We start from the raw sequence: 22,330 nt of genomic DNA on the forward strand, positions 1-22,330 counted from the left end.
ATGCCCGGCTATTTTTTGGTTGCAGTTTGGCCGGGGCTGGGTTTGAACCCGCCACCCTCGGTATATGGGGCCAGTGCCTTACCGACTGAGCCACAAGCGCCGCCCGCCCTGCTAGTTTTTCTATTTTTTAGAACAGAATGGGTCTCACTCTTGCTCATGTTAGTCTTCAATCCTTGAGCTCATGCAATCCACCTACCTCAACTTCCCAGAGTGCGGGGATTACAGGTGTGAACCACCACACCTGGCCCCACATATAATTAACCTTTCAAGACCCACAATTTGCAGATGAGGAAAAACTAATACATAGCAGCAAAGTAACTCATCTGATTTCATAAAATTCGTAAGTGACAGACAAGATTTGCCCCAAATTTGTTATACTTATTTATATGTATACACTCTAGTCTGTGAAAAGAAATTGGGCCAGGTAATTTGGGCACATCTTTCTCCTCACACAGCTCCCTAGACTCCAGGACAAACAAATGTGAGGTGTCATGGTGATTACTTTGGTACTGGAATTCCCAGATATTCTTGTGGTTAAAGAATCCTGTAGTTCCCCCATCTAACTGCAACTCTAGAAGGAAGGCTAAAAATGAGTAGCATAAGCTGGGAGAGAGTTATCATTATTGCCTATGAACCAGCAGGCACTCTGGGCCAGAAAGATTGTATACTCTATTAAGGAAATTCTCTCTATACAGTTGAGTGCAATGCTAAGCATACTACATTCAACAGAAACTTAAGATTTTAAAAGGGCAGGTCCCCTCCCTGGGGATGAAACAAGGAGAGGTTAATTCTGGGGATTAGGGTCTGATCAGAAACTGAGGTGACATGACAGTTTGTGTCTTTTTTTCTTTTTGAGACAGTCTCACTTTATCACCCTTGGTACAGTGCTGTGGCATCCTAGCTCACAGCAACCTCAAACTCTTGGGCTCAAGCAATTCTCATGCCTCTTTTTTCATTTTTAGTAGAGGTGGGGGGGTCTCACTCTTGCTCAGGCTGGTCTCAAACTCTAGAGCTTAAGCAATCCACGTGCCTCAGCCTCCCAGAGTGCTGGAATTACAGGCATGAGCCACCGTGCCCAGTTTGTCTCTTGAGTGTCTCCTAGCAAGACAGATGACATTACTAAGCCTCTTTGTTCTCTCCTTTTGCAGCTCCTTTAGGACACTGAAAAAGTGTCTTAATATGCTCAAGCAGGATGGGGAAGGGTGCTCTTGCTTTAAGACCCCAGCTTTCACAAGTAGTACCTCTCTTCACCCACTGTTCTCCACCTGAGAAATTCACTCTAGAGGTTCACGTGATTTCCTCCATTGATACTCCCACCCCAAGGCATTTCTGTTTTGTTGGCAAATTCTCTATGGTCTTGCAGCTGTTAGAAGTTGTTTCCTGTGTCTATTTCATTATATAGAACTCAGAGTGGGCCAAAAGGATTAGAAAAATTATGCCTGTCTTCCTAATGTCCACGTGCTGTGACCCCCTCAATCCTTGCCCCCATCTTCCTGGTACTGTCCCCAGGCTGAAACCCTGGTTGGAGGAATACTTCCTTTAGCTAGAGCAACTAAGGGGGCCTAAGATGATGGCCAGGGCCCTCAGAATACATGAGGGCTGCCAACACTAACTGCTGGGGGAAGGGTTGTCATCCCTGTGGAGGTACTGAAGAAGTTGGGAGGGGACATAAGGGAGAGGAAATAAGGCAGAGATGAGCTCAGGGCCCCCAGAGAATGGAGTCTTTGTGTGGGGTACAGATGAGGGACAAGGGGGTGATTGTATGGGAGGGCCATAAGTGCCACACAGACTGGCACCACCATAGCCAGCACCAGATTTACTCCCGCCATGCTCTGAGAACTCCTTGTACCTCAGGTGACCAGTAGCAGACACGGTTGGGGAAAGCAGGGTGTGCCTGAAGCCTGCAAAGGATGGTGTATAGCCAGGGAAAGTGAGAGATAGCCTCCACCATTATCCCAGATCCAAGAATAGGAGCCAGAAGGAAAAAGACAGAAGCAGCTTTTACTGTATTTACATCCAACAGAAACAGGGAACAATCCTTATTGCACAGGTTGGGACCTGGGTGAGTGAGGCATTCTCCTAGGTAGGGTGGACAAGGATCAGAACAGGAGAGGACACCAGTTTTTCCTAAGGGAAGTTTGGGACTCCTCTAGCTTCCACTGCCTGTCAAGGAGCTACAAACCACTAGGCCATGGAGCCCCGTTTCCTTTCTCTTTCTTACTCTCCATAAGAACCTCCTAAGCAAGGGGGTTGTGGTTCTAGAATAAATAACTTAAAATAGAATATAAACACTAAAGTAGAAAGGCATGGAGGGCCTTGGGCTCCTTTAGCAATGCAGGGAAGAGGAGCCATCACCAATGGGAATGACGTCTCCTGTTTCCACTCAGGGCAAAAGCTCAGCAGCTCTCTATTTTCCCAATTGTTTTTTAGAACAAAAACTTCTAAAATAACCAGGGCAATGTAGGTCTGTGGGTGCCCTGAAGGGGAATTCCTGATATAGAAAAAGGGAGAAACAGCTGTACTAACTCCCCCAGCCACCCTAACATCAGTATAAGTTGGGCAGGGTGGAGATGGGAGAATCACGACTTTTGGTCATAGTAGGTCCCTCTTCCTGCTGCTCTCACAAGCAGCCACTGGGCTTCGACTCTGAAGGAACAGGGAAGCAGGTTATCTCCAGATCCTTTCTCCTGTCCAGGGTGGAGAGGGAAGCTGAAGGGTCTCTAGCATTCCGGAGGTGCACCAAAATATTTTCGGCAGTCAATAGCCTTGGGAGTGGGCATCTGTGCCCGCCGCTGCCTCAGCTCCTCCTTGCCCATGCTGCTGGCCAGCTTGTTAAATGCAGACTTGTACTTCTTATCAAAGGCGACTAGAGAAGAGGGTGGAAGTTAATACATCCGGACCCCTCTCTCCCATACCTCTCCCCAGATCCCTAAATTCCTCAGCATCCTGCTTGCTCCTTCACCTATGTCCACGTGGTCCTTGCCCAGAGCAGCCATTGTCAGGAATAAGATCTCTCGGTAGATGCCCCTAAGTGGGAGCAGAGGGCATGAGAGAAAAGGAATGCAGAGCCCTGGGCAGGCCACCCAGAGGAAGCATCCTACCTCTGCAGGTGCAGGCCAGTGGGAGGGGGCCCTAGAGTTTCCAGCAGGAGCCCCACAGCCTTGTGTACTTCATTGAGTCCCACATGGCGCAGCACAGCCTCCAGCAATGCCAAAGTAAGGGATGCGGGCACTGGGCCTGGCCATGCAACCCGCTGGGGGATCTGGCCTGGGTGAAAGGAAGAAAGCCTGCCAGGTCACTGAGCCCTCTGGGCATGGCACCCCCACCACTACACCAAAGGCCAAATGCCAGACTCACTGTGGACCCTCCAGAGCACATAGAGAGGTGGGCAGCTATTGGGGTCAGGGGTCAATACATCCCAGAGCAGTCGTACCTGCACAGAGGCTGGATCAGGGGTTAGCCAAGGAGATGGACCCTGAGGAAGGTGAGAGAGGGGAAGACAGTCAGGCTCACGGAATGAGAGTCAGAGGACAAGAAATGGACAGGCAGTATCCAGGAGATAGAGGGACAATATAGGACATAGCCAAAGACCAGAAGGAAAGGAACTCTCATCCGCCACAACAATGTAAGCTCTTGCCAGGCATGGTGGCTCATGCCTATAATCCCAGCACTCTGGGAAGCTGAAGTGGGTGGATTGTTTGAACTCACGAGTTCGAGACCAACCTGAGCAAAAAACGAGACCCCCATCTCTACTAAAAATAGAAAAACTGAGTGGCACCTGTGGCTCAAAGGAGTAAGGCGCCAGCCCCATATGCCAGAGGTGGCGGGTTCAAACCCAGCCCCTGCCAGAAACTGCAAAAAAAAAAAAAAAGAAAAGAAAAACTTGGGGTGGCGCCTGTGGCTCAGTGAGTGGGGCGCTGGCCCCATATACCGAGGGTGGTGGGTTCAAACCCAGCCCCAGCCAAACTGCACAAAAAAATAGCTGGGCGTTGTGGCGGGCGCCTGTAGACCCAGCTGCTTGGGAGGCTGAAGTAAGAGAATCACATAAGCCCAAGAGCTGGAGGTTGCTGTGAGCCGTGTGACGCCACAGCACTCTACCGAGGGCAGTAAAGTGAGACTCTGTCTCTACAAAAAAAAAAAAAAAAGAAAAGAAAAACTGAGGCAATGGGTGGCGCCTGTGGCTCAGTGGGTAGGGTGCCGGTCCCATATGCCGGAGGTGGTGGGTTCAAACCCAGCCCCGGCCAAATTAAAAATAAATAAATAAATAAATAAAATAAAAACAAATGTCTGATGGATATCTATTAAAAAAAAAAAAAAGAAAGAAAAACTGAGGCAAGAGGACTGCTTGAGCCTCAGTTGGAGTTGCTATGATGCCACGGCACTCTACCGAGGGTAACAATTTGAGACTCTCTCAAAAAAAAAAAAGAATGTAAGCTCTGGAGAGCAGGGGTACATGTTTCGTAACATGCTACATTCCTCGTTCCTAAAACCTGTGCCTAGGATTTAAAGGTGCTCAATAAATATTGGTGGAATGAAAACAAATATTAATGAATCATTTTCTGGGTACCCCACACCACACAAGGTGTGTAAATGCCATCCCTTATAAGGTGCATGCTTATGTATTTTACAGATGACAAAATTGAGGATCAGAGTTGTAAAGTGAAGAGACCAGGAGTCAAACCAGGTATAAGAGATTTCACAGCCTATGCTCTTTCTATAGTGACAAGGACACACAGCACTAAGAGGACAGAGAGTGGAGAGATAAGGATGGATGAATTTAGGAAACAGGGACCACACGGATGCTGACCTGGGGGAGTGGGGGCCCATCACAGGAGGCCAGCACCAGGCCTGGTAGAATACTGGGTAGGCGCAGCCGTTGGAAATACCACAGAAGATTCCAGAAGATGATGGGGTGGGCAGCAGGCAGCTCAGGCAAAGCCAGCACCTCACTGCCCTCATTCTCGACCAGTGACTCCAGCTCTTTGCGCAACACCAGGGGGCTCAGGTATGCCCATGCCCCACTTTCAACCCGCCGGGAGGCACCCTGTCAGGCACCAAGGGGAAGGCAGGGGAGTGCATATGCTGGGCACCATCCCAGAGTTTGCCTCCCACTGACCACCATGTCCAACAGCTTCTGGGATGCCCCTTGCCTTCAATGCCCATCTCTCCCTGGCACTTCCCAGACCCCTACACAGGGAAACAACTCCCATTCCTCGTGGCCCTCCAGCCAGTTCTTACCCTTAGGTGCCCGTTGCAGAGCTGGGGCCCATCTAGAGCAAGGCAGAGACTGCGGTCACTGAGTACAGGGCCGGGACCTGCAGGCACAGGAGCATCTTTGCTGCCACTAGCACCAGCTGGGGGAGGCTTGGGACTGGAGACACTGCAGGGGGACAGCAGGAGGGGTTAGCTGCTGGACATCCACTTCCCTATACCCTCTTCAGCAGCACTTGCCCCACTTTAGGCACCTGGGCCGGGAGTCCAGGGTCTGGACACTGAGCAGGGGTACAAAGGGGCAGGAACAGAAGGGGCAGGTGGTGTTGAGGTTGGAGTCGTCAGGTGCCCAGCCAGCCATGATCTCCTCGTCGTACACCAGTGAGTCACAGGCTCGGCACAGGGAGCAACTTGACAGCAGAATCTATAGGCAAAGAGGCCCAGGAAGCAGGCCGGTGTGGCCTCCAGCATTCTGAAGCCCACTCCCTCCCCAGGCCAACAGATGGAGTGTGTGGTGTGTGTGTATGTTCAAGACATCTGTGTAAGAGAGTCATTCTTACTTCCAGGGAAGGGGACTGGAAGGACCCAGGGGTGTCACTGAGGCGTTCTGAGGAACGGCGAAGGCTCAGGCTGCTGAGAGAAGATTCTGAGAGGTCCCACTCACTGCCCAGAGAGGCTGAGCTCTGCCATCACATGAGGAAGCATGGTCAGCTGACCCCACGCTCCTCCACCCAAAGTGGTTGTTTCAACTACCCCTCAGGGTCCCCCCTTTTGGGTATTCTCTAGTTAGCAGCTCCTCCCCAGGCCCCCTGATTATAAGTGCCCCGCCGCAAGCTGGCTACCTCAGAGGCGGTGGATCCAGGATGCTCCCGGGAGCGCAGAAGGCTGTCCATGGGGCTGCGGCGGGCTGGGGGAGGCAGGTCAGTGGGCAGCTCAGGTGGGGGAACACGAGAGGCAGGGGAGCGGCGGGAAGGGGTGAGCAGTTGTTGGAGGCGAGCACCCAGCCCTCGTCGGGGGGTACCAGCCTCATCCTGATGCCCACCAGCCTTGGGCCCCTGCCCACTTAGCTCTTCCAGGGCCTCAGTGGACTGGGCAGTCAGGGCCGAGCTTGAGTCCCCTGGGCTGCCTCCTGGTGCTGGCTCCTCCCCTGTCATGCTTAGGTCTGAAAGACTTCCATCGTGCCAGGGCAAAGGTGATCCCCGAGGTTCCAGGACCCCTAAAGCCTCTATCACTGTAGGACAGAAAAGAACCAGGGAAGATACAGCCCAACCTGCCCCCCAGCTTCCCCTTTACCAAACAAACACAATTCCAGGCTGCACAAACTCTGGCACCACAGCCCCACCAGGAGAGCGCTCTGGGAAAGATGCTTTTAATCTGTAGCCCCTGCCCCAGAGGGCCACCCTCACCCTATCTCTTACTGGAAGGTGGTTAGAAAAACTGCCTGGGGCTCAGACTGGGGCACTCACTGTGGGCCACACCGGCCTCTACAGTGGACTGTGCCCCTCGGGCACTCCCCAGGCTGCCGCTCTTCACCAGGCGCCCAATGGGTAAGGCTGGGTCCCGCAGACTTCTCCCAGCCCAAGTTGTCTGGCGATGAAGGGGGCGGCTGGGAGAAGGACGTTCCAGATAAGAGTCTGTAGAAAACAAAGAAGGTGTTTAGGGACAGCCAGATAGAAAGTTAGCAACCTGTTCTAAAATAGAGGTCCTTAAGTGGACCTGGGTTTGCAGGGCTCCTCTCAGGCAGAACTTTATCCTAGGGTTAACAGCCCAATGTCGTTTATCAATTCCCCAAAACTCAATGCCAACCACTAGGCCAACCCTACCGCTCCACATCTCTCCCTGCTGAGCCTGGCTACTCCATCCCCAAGCCAAACTCACCAGCCCTACCCACCTGTCTGGGAGCTGCCTGCCTCCTGTTGAACTGATGCCTTCTGCTGCTGCTGCCGCCTTTCTTGTTCTCGCAAGGGCTGACGGAACTGAGCAGCCCCCAGCACAACATTCCGGAGCTTGGCCCAGCGCAGGCGCCCACCTGGTGTGCCAGATGGCCACTTGCTTTCCAGTACAGCCTACCAAGCACAGTACCCATCAGAAGGGCCTAATTCTACACCCTGACCCCATCTGAGATTCACGCCTGCCCTGGAGCCCTAGGGACCACCTTCCCCCTTCAGACACCTTGCCTAGGACCTTCCTGCCAAAGGCTCAACTAGCAAGCCAGCTGCCTCCCAAGAGGCCTAGAAGAAGCCAGAAGCAATGAAGAAAATTGGTATCCAGAATCTGTGACTCATAACATATATGGCTTTGAAGAAATTCTTTCTTTTTTTGGTCATTAGTTTCCTCATCTAAAATACAGAAGGCCTAGCCGGGCGTTGTGGCGGGCGCATGTAGTCCCAGCTACTCGGGAGGCTGAGGCAAGAGAATCGCCTAAGCCTAGGAGTTGGAGGTTGCTGTGAGCTGTGTGAGGCCACAGCACTCTACCGAGGGCCATAAAGTGAGACTCTGTCTCTACAAAAAAAATAAAAATAAAAATAAAAATAAAATAAAATACAGAAGGCCTGGAGGCTGAGCACAGGGGCTCATGTCTGTAATCCTAGCACTCTGGGAGGCCGAGGCAGGTAGATTTACTGAGCTCTTGTGTTCCAGACTATCCTAAGCAGAATGAAACACGGTCTTTAAAAATAGCCAGGTATACAACAACCAAAGCAAAGAGACAACCTACACAATGGGAAAGGATATTTGCATATTTTGAATCAGACAAAAGCTTGATAACTAGGATCTATAGAGAACTCAAATTAATCCACATGAAAAAAGCCAACAATCTGGGTGGCGCCTGTGGCTCAGTGAGTAGGGCGCCAGCCCCATATACCAAGGGTAACAGGTTCGAACCCGGCTCCAGCCAAACTGCAACAAAAAAATAACTGGGCATTGTGGTGGACGCCTGTAGTCCCAGCTGCTGGGGAGGCTGAGGCAACAGAACCACCTAAGCCCATTAGTTGGAGGTTGCCATGAGCTGTGTGGCCACAGCACTCTACCAAGGGCAATAAAGTGAGACTCTGTCTCTGAAAAATAAAATAAAATAAATAAATAAATAAAAATCTAAAAGTTAGTTGCTTAAAAAAAAAAAAAGAAAAAAGCCAACAATCCCATATATCAACGGGCAAGAGACATGAATAGAACCTTCTCTAAAGAAGACAAACGAATGGCTAACAAACATATGAAAAAATGTTCATCATCCCTATATATTAGAGAAATGCAAATCAAAACCACCCTGAGATACCATCTAACCCCAGTGAGAATGGCCCATATCACAAAATCTCAAAACTGCAGATGTTGGCATGGATGTGGAGAGAAGGGAACACTTTTACACTGCAAACTAGTACAACCTTTCTGGAAGGAAGTATGGAGAAACCTCAAAGCACTCAAGCTAGACCTCCCATTTGATCCAGCAATCCCATTACTGGGCATCAACCCAGAAGGCAAAAAATCCTTTTATCATAAGGACACTTGTACTAGACTGTTTATTGCAGCTCAATTTACAATCACCAAAATGTGGAAACAGCCTAAATGCCCACCAACCCAGGAATGGATTGACAACCTGTGGTATATGTAGACCATGGAATACTATTCAGCCATTAAAAAAAATGGAGACCTTACATCCTTCGCATTAACCTGGATGGAAGTGGAAGACATTATTCTTAGTAAAGCATCACAAGAATGGAGAAGCATGAATCCTATGTACTCAATTTTGATATGAGGACAATTAATGACAATTAAGGTTATGGGGGGGGGAGCAGAGAGAGGGAAGGAGGGAGGGGGCAGGGCCTTGGTGCGTGCCACACCTTCTGGGGGCAAGACATGACTGCAAGAGGGACTTTACCTAACAAATGCAATCAGTGTAACCTGGCTTATTGTACCCTCAATGAATCCCCAATAATTAAAAAAAAAAAAAAAATAGCCAGGTGTTGTGGTGGGCACCTATAGTCCCAGGTACTCGGGAGCCTGAGACAAAGGGAATCACTTGAGCCCAGGAGTTTGAGGTTGCTGTGAGCTATGCCATAGCACTCTACCGAGGGCAACAAAGTGAAACTCTATCTCAAAAAAAAAAAAAAAAAAGGCCAGACACAGTTGCTCACACCTATAATCCTAGCACTTGGGAGGCCGAGGCAGGTGGATTGCCTGAGCTCACAAGTTCTAGACCAGCCTGAGCAAGAACAAGACCTCGTCTTTGAAAAATAGCTGGGTGCTGTGGCTGGCGCCTGTAGTCACAGCTACATGGGAGGCTAAGGCAAAACAATCACTCGAACCCAAGAGTTTGAGGTTGCTGTGAGCTAAGATGCTATGGTACTCTACTGAAGGTAACCAAGTAAGACTCTGTCTTTTTTTTTGAGACAAAGTCTCATTATGTCACCCTTGCTAGAGTGCCCTGGCGTCACAATGCACAGCAACTTCAAACTCTTGGGCTTAAGTGATTCTCCTGCCTCAGCCTCCCAAGTAGCTGGGACTACAGGCACCCGCCACAACACCCAGCTATTTTTGGTTGTATTTGTCGTTGTTTGGTAGGCCTGGGCTGGATTCGAACCTGCCAGCTCCAGTGTATGTGGCTGGCACTCTAGCTGCTAAACTATAGGTGCTGAGCTGAGACTCTGTCTTAAAAAAAAAAAAAAAACAGAAGGCAACCTGAACATGGTGGCTCATGCCTGTAGTCCCAGCTACTAGGAAGCTGAGGCGGGAGGATCACCTGAGCCCGGGAGTTTGAGGTTGCAGTGTGCTGTGGACTGCACCACTACACTCCAGCCTATGTGACAAAGTTTGCAAGACACCATTGCAGGGGTCCTCAAACTTTTTAAACAGGGGGCCAGTTCACTGTCCCTCAAACCGTTGGAGGGCCGGACTATAGTTTAAAAAAAACAGCTATGAACAAATTCCTATGCATATTGCCCCTATCTTATTTTGAAGTAAAAAAACAAAACGGAAACAAATACAATCACACCGCCTCATGTGGCCCACGGGCCGCAGTTTGAGGACCCCTGGTTAGGAGCCTGAGTTCAGGAGATATGATTATGCCTGTGCTCATATTCTGACTCCCCAACTTATATGTGGTAGGGTCTTGGACAGTTACTAATGCTCTACAGCTTTATCTCTCATCTATAAAATGGGATAATAGGCTCGGTGCTGGTAGCACAGTGGTTACGGCACTAACACCTAGGCTGGTGGGTTCGAATCCAGCCCAAGCCAGCTAAAAAACAAATGACAACAACAAAAAAATAGCCAGCCATTGTGGCGGGTGCCTGTAGTCCCAGCTACTTGGGAGGCTGAAGCAAGAGAATCGCTTGAGCCCAAGAGTTGGAGTGTGCTGTGACCTGTGCCACCACAGCACTCTCTACCCAGGGCGACAGCTTGAGGCTCTGTCTCAAAAAAAACAACAAACGAGATAATAATCATTCTCCCATGAGGCTGTTATGAAGATAAAGTGATTTAAAATATGTAATAGATGTGGAACAGTGCCTGGCATGTTGGCTACAACTCTCAGCTATCAACAGACTACTGTGAGTGAGAATCAAAGCAGCCAAGTATGAGAAAACTACCTGTGGGTGCTAAGACATGACACAAGCACAATGGATGACAGCGGTTACAGGATCTAGTTGAACTGTACAGGTCCAATCTCCAAGGAGTGAGGATAGCAACAGGTGTCCAGGAGCAACGTCCTTCCCACACACCCTGATGCAGGCTGCTGTCCCACTCCTCACCCCACATTAGGTACCTTGTTGTAGTAGCCGTAAGTGATGGTGTTGGGCACAATGCCTGCCTGCCGCATCTCCAGCATGACCCGCACGGACAGCACAGGCTGCCCATAGTGTGAGCACAGCTGCATCAGCACTCGGTAGCACACCTGGTCAGGAGAGGCACAGGATGACAGGAGATGCCTCCCAACACAAACTGTCAACTCTCAGCACAGTTTCCCCAGTTCTCATAGACTTTGCTGGCCCCTGGCAGGTCCTGGGGCTTCCTCAGAGCCACCCAGTCTTCCTGCCGGTCTTGTCACCCTGCAGCTTCCACTGCCATGAATGTGCTGACTCACTCAGTACATGTTTTGGGGCACCTGCCCAATTCTGGGACTCCCCATCAGCCTCTCTTCACCGGTCTGTGTCACAGCCTCATGGCTGCACACACCTCCCTAGGACTGGGTGTGGGCACAGCCACACAGTACACAGTTGCCTACCTCGTCGGGGAGCACCACCTTGCCGCTCTCCATCTGTCGCAGCACATGGTAGGCTGTGTGCAGGGCCTGCACCCGGGAAGGTGCTGACCGCACATAGGCAGGCAGACACAAGAACCACAGCCCATAGCAGTGCCCCAGCAAACACCGGGCCCACAGCTCCGGCACAGCTGCTGACTTCTGTGCCATCCGCTGTGCAATCTTCATCTCCTAGGTGGGACAGAGGACATGGCAGGGTAAGTGCAATGCATAGCAGGTTGTAGTACAGTGTGGGGAGAGACCACGCTTTCCTAAGGAAGGGCCTGAGCTCAGAGAAGACAGGAGGGATGCTTTACTCCACAAGCTGCAGCCTGCCTAGAGCCCCAGGCAGAGAGACTGCCCTTGAGCATGGGCAGTCAGCCCTAGATTCCCAGAGAGCTCAGAAGGTGAAGATGGTGACAGCAGTGACAGCAGCTAATGGCCACCCAGTGCTTCATAAATGCCAGGCATCCTGAAACCTTCTACCAACCTTATAGGGAAGAGCCATCACTATCCCCATTTACAGATGAAGCAGCAGCCCTTAGCTAACCCAGGTCTCTCAATGGGCCCCCACCCCACTCCCCACCTCCCACCTCCCTCCACCCCCACAGATACCTGCTTCGTACGGCGAGGAGCAGGACTGCTGGGGGCACTACGGGATGGACCTGGTACAGGCAGGGCGCCAGGTTGCTCTTGAAGAGACTCAAATAGCTCAGCCCGAAGCTCCGGGAACCCATCGTAGCTGAAGGATCAAGGAAAGGCAACATCACAACCTGTACTGGACCAGCCTTGGGACAAGTGAGGGGACAAGAGACCCTCACCAGTACTGGGGAGTGGATTCACTGCCTTCCGGTACTAGAGGTTCCTCAGGAGGTGTGATAAAGACTGTGAGTTCACTTCCTGACAGCTCCTCCAGCTCCACTAAGGGAGTTGGCTCCAGCTTCTCCTGCTCTGGGTGGACCTGCAGCAGGATTGTAAGAGTGAGTGTAAATACAGTGCGTGCAACAGGGCCAGGGTGTCTAGGAAGATGGCATCTCCCAGGAAAGGACATCCCTAAGGAAGGAGCCTTGGAGACACAGCGTAGGGGGAAGGAGTCAGGAATGGGAGGGCAGTAAGCTGGTGAGAACAGGAGCCAGCCGCATATGGCTACACAGGCTGTGCACTGGGTGAGTCCAGGGTGCCCTCACAACCACAATTAAGATGTAGTGTTGGGTGGTGCCTGTGGCTCAGTGAGTAGGGTGCCAGCCCCATATACCGAGGGTGGTGGGTTCAAACCCGGCCCTGGCCAAACTAAACAAAAAATAGCCAGGCATTGTGCATTGTGGAGGGTGCCTGTAGTCCCAGCTACTCAGGAGGCTGAGGCAAGAGAATCGTTTAAGCCCAGGAGTTGGAGGCTGCTGTGAGCTGTGACACGACAGCACTCTATCAAGGGCGACAAAGTGAGACTCTGTCTCTTAAAAAAAAAAAGATGTAGTGTTGTTTACAGTATCCCTGGGTCAACAGAGACAATCAGGAGAACAGAAAGCAGTGGGCAATGCAGAAGAAACAGTGCCTAATACCTTGTCAACACAAGAATCAAAGAATTCAAGGGCAGCATGCCTCGCAGAGCCAAACGAGCACTCCTCGATGAACTGTGAGAACATCTGTGTGTGCAGCAGCTGAGAGTACAGCTTGTGGCTGGAGCGTTCCCGGGATTTGAGGAACCCTAAGAGAGATGAGAGTAGGGCATGGAAGGGAGGTCACCTGGGGTCCCCCCACCACTGCCATAACCTCCCTGAACCCTTTCTTGGCTCCCTGCCCACTCAGGACCAAAGCCATCAAAGCCATCATCTCTTTAGGATTTTTTGTTGTTGTTGTTGTTGCAGTTTTTAGCTGGGGCTGGGCTTGAACCCACCACTCCTGGTATATGGGGCTGGTGCCCTACTTCTTGAGCCACAGGCACTGCCCTTTTTTTTTCCCTTGAGATGGAGTCTTACTATGTCACCCTCACTGGAGTGCTGTGGCATCACAGCTCACAGCAACCTCAAACTCTTGGGCTCAAGTGATTCTCTTGCCTTAGCCTCCCAAGTAGCCTCCTTAGCCGCCCACCACAATGCCTGGCTATTTTTTGTTTAGCAGGCCCGGGCTGGATTCGAACCTGCCAGCTCTGATGTATGTGGCTAGCACCCTCACCACTGAGCCACAGGTGCCAAGCCTCTCTTTGGTTTTCTTGGTGTTTTTTTTTTTTTTGAGACAGAGTCTCACTTTGTTGCCCCCGGTAGAGTGCTGTGGCATCACAGGTCACAGCAACCTCAAACTCTCAGGCTCAAGCCATTCTCTTGCCTCAGCCTCTCGAGTAGCTGGGACTACAGGCACCCACCACAATGCTCAGCTATTTTTAGAGACAAGGGCTCTCTCTTGCTTAGGCTGGTCTTGAACCCCTCAGTTCAGGCAATGCACCCACCTCAGTCTTTCAAGTGCTAGGATTACATGCATGAGGCACCATGCCCAGCCCTTGGGTTTTTTTTTGTTTTGTTTTGTTTGTTTGTTTTGTTTTTTGGAGACAGAGTCTCATTCTGTCACCTTGGGTAGAGTGCCGTAGCATCATAGTTCACAGCAACCTCAAACTCTTGGGCTCATGTGAGTCTCTTGCCTCAGACTACCGAGTAACTAGGACTATAGGTAACCACTATAACACCTAGCTTGTTTTTCTATATTTAGTAGAGATATGGTCTAGCTCTTGCTCAGGCTGGTCTGGAGCGCCTGAGCTCAGGCAATCCACCTGGCCTCCACCATCACTTTGGCCCCTCTGGCATGACTGCCAACACACCATGCTGACTAGCTTAGCTCTCCCTTTCATTCTCTGCCTCAGATTGGGGTTTTCTAAGGGCAGGATTTCTAACCAGAGCTTTGCCCTTGGGGCTGCTCACCATACTGTGTCCACTCCAAGCCCAGGGCTCCCAAAGGGCAGGGCCACAACTGGTTCATCCTTGTACCCTTACTCTTTCTAAGACCACAGGGGTGAGTAACTGTTTTTTTGTTTGTTCATCTTTTTTTTTTTTTTTTTGTAGAGACAGAGTCTCACTTTATGGCCCGCGGTAGAGTGCCATGGCATCACACAACTCATAGCAACCTCCAACTCCTGGGCTTAAGCGATTCTCTTGCCTCAGCCTCCCGAGTAGCTGGGACTACAGGCGCCCACCACAACGCCCAGCTATTTTTTGGTTGCAGTTCAGCCGGGGCCGGGTTTGAACCTACCACCCTCGGTATATGGGGCCGGCACCTTACCGACTGAGCCACAGGCGCCGCCCTGTTTGTTCATTTTTTGAGGGAGTCTCACTATGTCTCTCTTGGTTGAGTGTCATGGCAACATAGCTCACAGCAACCTCAAACTCTTGGGCTTAAGCAATTCTCTTGCCTCAGCCTCCCAAATAGCTGGGACTACAGGTGCCCACCATAATGCCCAGCTATAAGGGGTAAGTAACTTAAAGCAGTAAGTTCCCAAAAACTTGCTGAATGATGGAATAAGTAACTAAATGGCTCCCAGTCCTGGGCCTTCCTTAGGGAGCCCAGCCCCCAGACACCTCCTCCCACAATACCATCTCCAGGCAGACAGGCCCTCTTTACCCTGTAGGAAGAAAAGGTTGTCGACATCACGAGCCCCCTCAGAAGGGGCCTGGGTGAGTGGGCGCAGGAAGACCCGGTAGCCCTTGAGCAGACAAGCCATGAAGCGAAGGAAAGCTCCCTGGACCTCACGCTCCAGGCGGGCCCGGCGGCCGCACACAGCCTCATAGTCTGTCAGCAGGAATTCCAGAGATGCTTCTTCCTCAGGTCCAGTATATGCTGGGGACCCCCACAGCCTGTGGGTCAGGGCTGGCTCCCATGGTGCCTGCCTTGACCCTGCCCTTCACACAGATACTGCTATCTCCATCTATAGCCTCTGAAAGACTTCGCACCAGCAGCAGCTAAAACATCACCTTCTACTAAAAGCTTCAAGCATTCACCATGATAAGCTCCACTTTCCCTCTTTGGTCAGGAGTTGCAATTTGAATCCTGCTCACTTTCACCAAGTGAAATCCTAACTCCTCTCACTTCCTAAAGGAAAGTCTTCCTTCCCACAGGCCTCCCCAAACTGGCCATGTGAGGATTTGACAGCTCCCAGCCTCCCACCCCAACCAGGCTTCTCACTCTGGTCCAGCTGTTGGTACAGGTTTGTCAGTGTGGCCAGCAGAACCTTGTAGGGTCTGCGGGGCAGGTTCCGAGGGGAGAGAAGCTTCTTTTCTTCAGTTCTGTGAGATAAGCATAAGGAGAAAGGGTAACAGGTCTCCTCCACTTTTTGTCTGAGCTCTTTTTTTTTTTTTGAGACAGAGTTGCACTTTGTCACCCCCGTAGAGTGCCATGGAGTCACAACTCACAGCAACCTCAAATTCTTGGGCTCAAGCGATTCTCTTGACTCAGCTTCCCAAGTAGCTAGGACAACAGGCGCCCACCACAATGCCCAGCTATTTTTAGAGATGAGGTCTCACTCTGTCTCAGGCTGGTCTCAAACTCATGAGCTCAGGCAATCTACCCACCTCGGCCTCCCAGAGTGCAGGGATTACAGGCATGAGCCACCACACCCAGTCCGCCTGAAGCTCCTTTTGTGCCCAGAGCACGCCAGACACCAGCCCTTTTGTGCCCACCTCTCTGCAGCCCTCACATGAGACCCAGCCTCTTACTGGAAGAGTGTGTTGGTATCAAGATCAACACAAATGACATCGGCAGGTGGGTCATGCAGATCGAAGTAACTGGAGTGGATACCCACAATGAAGGGCACAGGGGCGCTCAGCACATCTGCCAGCACCAATGGGCACACTGGGATGTAGGGGCACTGCCAGTGCAGTGGGAAGATCATCTGAAACACCAAGGTGAGAGAGCCAGTGAGCAGGGCATGGGTGGCTGGAGGGGCATAGGACAGGGAGGGGATTGGCCTTGGGGAGCTGGTGCCTGTTGAGAGGCAGTTGGAGGCAAACAGCAAAGAGTCCCTGCAAGTGGTGCCCACGAAGAGGGGCTGAGGACCTTCCCCAAAGAAGGAAAAGGGAAGAGTCAGGGCAGGGATGGGAGTAGCAGTGTAAGCAACAGCAGTTCTGGGAAAGGTGGGTGAGGTGGGGTGGCACTCACAGAGACCAGGGCCTCGCAGACACTGGTGAGCAGGTCTGGCCGCAGGGAGTGGACCAGCAGCTTGTGCTCTGTGAGCACAGCTAGTAGCAATGTGACAGCCAGCTCCGGGCCCAAGCTCTGCAACAGCTGCAGGAAGCTGGCACCACTGTGGGCAATGCCAAGGTAGGGAAAGGGTTACCAGGAGACCCTTCCCCAGAAAGCAGGCACAGATGCTGCTGGGCCAGCCTGCAGAGAACAATAGTTGCACCCACCTGCTCTGGGCACTAAAGCTTCCCTCCCACCAATCTGGGTGCATACCTGAGGGGCAGAGGTGAGGACACAGGTTGACAGAGGAGCAGGTTGTCATAGGGAGACATCTGGGAGAGCAGAAGAGCTATGGTCAGGGTGATGACTCGCCCTGACAACGCCCTTCCTTCCATCTGGCCCAGCCCAGCCCTCACCTGCACGAGGATGCGGGGTCTCTGCGGGGAAGGAAAGGGGACGTTGTGAATGAAGTGGGAGATATGCCTGGGGAACAGAAGGGAGCAGGTCAGAGCAGACCCCTCCACCCCAGTTTTACCTCACCCACGTTTTCTCATCTTCCTCACATATCCTCAAAACCTCCTCTCTGAACACCACATCCAGACCTGTAGCAGCCATCAGAAACCCCATACACCCAGAATTTATGCAAATCAGAAGAGATTCCCATCTGGGCACACACAGCGCCTTGCTGGCTAACAAGTGTGGACTGGATTTTAGGCTCCACTCAGCCAGTGACATTTTTGCAATTAACAAATAAAACTTCACACTGCAGCCCTGTCTACTACCTATGGCCAGCACCCCACCTATATCTCTCAGGGCCTCCCCACCCCTTCTGGACCCTTGCCCAGTGGTAGGGCAGCCGTGCTCACGCTTCCAAGGGCAGGCGGTGGGGGCCTGAGACAGAGTAGCGGTAAAGGAAGGTGAGGAAGGCGCGGAAGGCGGGGAAGGCAGGCCAGCGGGACAGCACAGCAATGGCACGCCGGCTGCGCACTGCACGGCCCCCCAGTGCCCGGCCCCGCTCCACAGCACTCAGCAGGCCCAGCGCCCGTGCTTGCCGCTCTGACAGCCTGGCCCTTGGGAACGCCTCGTAGAATTGCAGGGCGGCACCGTACACCTGGCAGGAGGCAGAGGAACCATCAGGTAGGCCCTGCACAGCCTGGACCCCTTCCCATCTCCCACACACCCACCTTATCACCAGCTGCACCCGTGAGCACAAAGGTGGAGAAGACGGGCACAGGGTACTTGGTCTGGGCAGGCCAGCATTCGATAGTGGCCCCCATGGGCAGGCAGAAGACGGGCACTGACTCAGGCAGTGGGAATGCCTCATTGTCCTTCTCCGGGTAGCGGCCCAGCAACTCTGCAACCCCAGCAGAGAGGGAGTACCCAAAAGGAGGAGGGTCCATCAGACTCCAGAGGAAGGAGGCAGGGGATCGCAGAGGAGAGCCAAGTGGCAAAGAGGAAGTAAATTCTGGGGGACACTGATGGTGCCAGCCAGGAAGCACCAGGGCAGAGGAATAAGGAGGGTCAGGGTTCAGGGACAAAGGGGGCCACTCACCTGCCTCATACACCAGTGTGTTGGCCTTGGCCAGGCCCACCTTGTAGCACAGGTACACTGCTGGGCCCCACTGCCCCAGAAATGGCAAGAGACAAGCAGATACATAGCTAACAAGGGTTTCTGAGGCCCACTTGCTCTTCACCACCCCTAAATAGTCTTTCATCTTTAGAAATCCCAATAACTGTCCCCCACAGCCAGAGTCACCCCTCTGGGCCTACCCCTGTTGTTGAAGGCCTTGGTCCCAGGATACTCTTTGTGCCTAGTGTCTACACCCTTCTACTAAGTTGGCCCAGGTCTCAGCCCTTGGCCTCACTCACCATGCCAGGGTTGAGATTGCGGGGCAGCCGGCAGTAAGTATGAGGAGTGCCTTCACCCTTGCTGGGCAGTACCAGGCAGAGGTCAGTGATGCCCAGGGCATGCAGCCCTGCCCCCTCTGCTGCCCGCCGATAAGTGAGGTAGGTGCGGGGGTGTCCAGGGCCTGGAGGGGCCAGGTTGGCCGAGTGGCTATAGGGCGTTGTGTCAAGCACTTGGAAGCCAGGCTTGGGACGCTCCTTCCCCTCATACAGTACCCTTGGCACAGAAAGAAGAGATGTCAAGAAATCAGGGTAGAGGAAAAATACCTCAAGGCTGCCACACCTGCCTACCTAGTCCCTAAAACCTGCCTTGTACCTTCAGCCTTGTCAAACTCCAACACTAGAGCCTATCTCTTCTAGCCAAACTCTGCCCTCTAGAATCCCACTGTCCCTCTTTAGCCCTTGGCTCTACTTCTTGGTTAGTAACAACTCCACAATCTTCCATGGCTCTCATACGCATTAATGAATACTAGGAACAGGCAGTGCCTGTGGCTCAATGAGTAGGGCGCCAGCCCCATACACCGAGAGTAGCAGGTTCAAACCGGCCCCGGCCAAACTGCAACAAAAAAAATAGTCGGGTGTTGTGGCAGGCGCCTGTAATCCCAGCTACTCGGGAGGCTGAGGTAAGAGAATTGCCTAAGCCCAGGAACTGGAGGTTGCTATGAGCTGTGTGATGCCACGGCACTCTACCAAGGGCGACAAAGTGAGACTCTGTCTCTACAAAAAAAAAAAAGAATACTAGGAACAATACAAGCAATCAGTGATATGCCTGTGCCAAGTCCCTTACATGGATTATCTCACGTAATCTTCTCAGTTGTTAACCTATGAGGAGATTTTATCCTGACATAGATGAGGGGACAGGCCCAGAGGGGCTCAATAACCTGCTCAAGCTCACAGTGCTCAAAAGCAGTACACTAGCAGAGGTACCCAAATCTGTGAGAGCTGTAGGGTGTCTTGTCAAACACACACAACTTTCCCAGTGCCCTTCCCTTGTCCTTTACCCTACCTCTTCCTATCTCACCCCATTCCCACCCAGCTTTCCCTGGTGCTAGCATGGGTAGGAACACCCACCCCAGCTCAACAAGGGGGGGCTTGTCACGGCCCCTGCGGTAGCAGATGACAGGCTGAGTTCCACCCAGAAGTCCGGCACTGAGTTCCAAGGGGTAGCCCCCAGTAGAAGCTTGGATGCATGTGTAGCCCTGAGGCACCTCCTCGCCCAGTGCCCTAGCAATGATCGCCACATCTGTGATGGGCTCAGCAGGCCGGGAAGGGCGCAGGGATCCACTGGGTTCAGGAACCCACGTTTCTTCGGGTGTGCCATTCCCTGCAAGCCCAGCTACCACGAAGTAATCCACCAGCCGGGGGGACCGCTCCTCCGCCATGGCCCCCCCCTCACTCACTGCATCTAGAATGGTCAAGTGGGAGAGAGATGAAGAAAGGAAGGCCAGGGTTGCCATGGTAACCAGGGTGACCCCACACACACACACCTTGTTCCTCTCCTCTTCCTGGTTCTTCCAAGAAAAGGCAGGATAAATGGTCAGCCAATCCTGAACTCTCCTGCCTGTGACATCATCAGGCTCTTGCAGCCCACAGAGCTCCTTAAAGAGATCAGGCCCCTCCCACTTAGTGGTACCAGCCCTCTCCCCTAAGAACCCAACTCTGCTCAACAGGCATGTTGACCTGGGCTCTGACATTGTGCTATTCATATAGCCCTCGAGGAGAGGCCCACCCCTTCTCATTCTATGTATAGACTTACAACATCACAGAGATTACAATCTTTTCTGTAATAGCCTGCCATGACATCATTCAATCTGGCCATAACATCATACTTGTCTCACAGTTTTTTTAAGAGTTTCTGACCTTCCTACTCTAGCATTGTAAGACTCTCATGATCCAGCAAATGTTCTTAGGTTCTTAAGAGGACACCACAGGTTTATGGGAAACCTCCCAAAACCCAAGTTTTAGAGTCTTGTCACCAGACTCCAGTGTCCTTTTTCCTTTCTTAACTCCACCAGCGTGGCCAAAAAACCAGTGTTCTCCTCCTCTAAGACCTTAGGTATTTCCATTTAGGCCCAAAGTGACTATGGAAGACAGTCCCAGCCTCCCCACAATCTCCTCCCCCCCCCACCCCCCCCACCCCCCCCCCCCACCCCGAGCCCGGAGAAACAGGCCCAAGCTACAGCCCTTCAGTAACTGTGTTCTCACCTGCCTCCATGGCCCAACCCCCGGGAGTAGGAGCCCCAAGGGTCCTGAGTTGCCCCACAGTGCAGAAACCAGGAAAGAGCCTGGTGGGTGGCTCCCAGCAGGGGACAGGAGGCGCATGGGGGCGCTTAGAGGGGAAGGGAGGTCACTTCCTGAAACAGAGGAGGGGAAGCTGCAGCCCAGAGGAAGTCAGCTTGTGGTTGTGTGGGCGTGTGATGGGTGCCAGCACAGCATCATGCCAAGTGTAACCTCTTACTACAGGACCCTGAGCAAGGCAGATATGGCTCTGCCGGGTTCCAGGATGTGAAGTCCTACTCACTGTCTGCTCTCCCCAGAAGAGAGAGCTGGACAATCACACAGACCCATGCTGGCTCTCTTCTTAACTTGGCCTTTGGACATGTCTGGGAGGTGAAGCTAGAAGTCAGCATCAGCCTCCTGATTTAACTCTAGGGCAAAGCCCTGTCCCTCGTCCACTACACACAAATGCGAGGCCCCTGCCCAAGGCATAGGCAGAGGCCTTCAGGTGGAACTAAGGAGCAAATGGGTGACAGCCAACCGCGGGACTTGTGTACTCGGGCCTCCCTTCACTCAGGCTGGGAAGTCGCGCAGAAAGCAGCCCTTTCTCCCAGGGAAAGGCAACACGCACCGGGGCCACCCCGAATTCCAACGCCGGGCGACGGGAAGTTCAGGTTGGGGCAAAGGGCGCGCAGAGGGAGAAGAGACTGAGGAAGAAGCAGGAGGGCAGACAGAAGCAAGAGCGCCAGATGCCGAGGACGTAACGGCAGCAGTGCCGGCCACCACATGACCCGAGGGGAGGGAAGCGGCTCCGACTCCGGCCCCCGCGGGAGCAAGAGAGGAGCCGCACCTCCAGCGTACTCCGGGATGTGCCCTCCCTCCACTTTCACTTCCCCAGGAGAGAGGAACCAGAATAGATGTGCAGCTCCGGAGAACAGCTGGGGTCTATCCCCGCCCCGACTGCGCCTCCTCCCTCCTTCCCCGCCCGCCGCCCCGCCTGGTCCAGCCCTACCTGCCGGCCCCACGACTCCCCGACCGGCCGGCCCGCTGGCGGGTGGCTGGGAGGGCGGGCTGGCGGGCCGGCGGGCGGCAAGCTACCCGGCCCCGGACATGGCGCTCCCGCCCGGGCGGCGAGGGAAGGAAGAGGCGGTCGAGGGCAGCAGGGCGCGGGGCGCCGTGGAGGGAGAGCTGGGCGGTCCCAGCGTCCCCGCCGCAACACGCCGGGACCGTGCCGCCACGCCGCTTGCTCCGGCAGCTCAGCCCACCCCGCTCCCGCTGCGCCGGGGCCCCAGCGCTCCTCCGCGCGCTCCGCTTCTTCTACTTCCCCAGGCGCCCTCCCTGACTGCGGACACCGTCGCTATCCCCCTGCTCCTCTCCTCAGCCGACGGCCGTGACCCTGGCAAGCGCCTTCCCAGCGTCCAGCCGCCTGCAGTGCGACCCCTGGCGGCTGGGAGGGCTCCCTGCACCCAGACGTTTGCAGACTTCCCGTCGGTGCCGCAGGACACTGATCCCAGCCGGCCCCGGAGTCAGAGGCATGTGCCCATCCAGCAGTGAGATGTGTGCTTTCCTCTGCGAAGGTGAATCAGGCCCTTAATGCCCAAG

At 53.1% G+C, this 22,330-nt stretch overlaps 1 protein-coding gene across 5 annotated transcripts; it reads right to left on the reverse strand.

The window, feature by feature from the left end:
• Positions 1-1,981: 1,981 nt before the first annotated feature.
• On the reverse strand, positions 1,982-22,089 carry DENND4B (DENN domain containing 4B). 5 transcript variants are annotated; one of them, XM_053592440.1, is made up of 30 exons: positions 21,741-22,089; positions 20,717-20,865; positions 19,999-20,022; positions 19,583-19,916; positions 18,476-18,728; positions 18,159-18,228; positions 17,791-17,960; positions 17,473-17,717; positions 17,023-17,089; positions 16,880-16,938; positions 16,583-16,727; positions 16,141-16,316; positions 15,611-15,711; positions 15,050-15,265; positions 13,003-13,148; positions 12,265-12,404; positions 12,059-12,185; positions 11,429-11,635; positions 10,970-11,098; positions 7,103-7,277; positions 6,678-6,845; positions 6,054-6,442; positions 5,772-5,894; positions 5,466-5,635; positions 5,239-5,380; positions 4,808-5,044; positions 3,358-3,475; positions 3,102-3,267; positions 2,963-3,027; positions 1,982-2,866 (listed from the first exon to the last, which is right to left on the reverse strand). In XM_053592440.1, the coding sequence occupies exons 2-30, from the start codon at positions 20,724-20,726 to the stop codon at positions 2,721-2,723; spliced, it is 4,518 nt and encodes a 1,505-aa protein (XP_053448415.1). In that variant the 5' UTR covers positions 20,727-20,865; positions 21,741-22,089; the 3' UTR covers positions 1,982-2,720. The 5 variants fall into 5 exon arrangements, with proteins under 5 accessions (XP_053448415.1, XP_053448419.1, XP_053448418.1 ...); XM_053592444.1 differs by lacking the exon at positions 20,717-20,865; XM_053592443.1 differs by lacking the exon at positions 20,717-20,865 and having other exon boundaries at positions 19,999-20,109.
• Positions 22,090-22,330: the final 241 nt, after the last annotated feature.

The sequence above is a fragment of the Nycticebus coucang genome, chromosome 5 (assembly GCF_027406575.1).
Source record: "Nycticebus coucang isolate mNycCou1 chromosome 5, mNycCou1.pri, whole genome shotgun sequence".
Taxonomy (NCBI): domain Eukaryota; kingdom Metazoa; phylum Chordata; class Mammalia; order Primates; family Lorisidae; genus Nycticebus; species Nycticebus coucang.

Excerpts from the sequence above, each read along its gene's own strand:
- DENND4B (XM_053592440.1), bottom strand. Across the intron at positions 13,149-15,049 it reads CAACCTTTTCTTCCTACAGG|GGTTCCTCAAATCCCGGGAA; the intron begins GTAAAGAGGGCC and ends CATCTCTCTTAG. Across the intron at positions 6,846-7,102 it reads GGCAGGCAGCTCCCAGACAG|ACTCTTATCTGGAACGTCCT; the intron begins GTGGGTAGGGCT and ends TGTTTTCTACAG.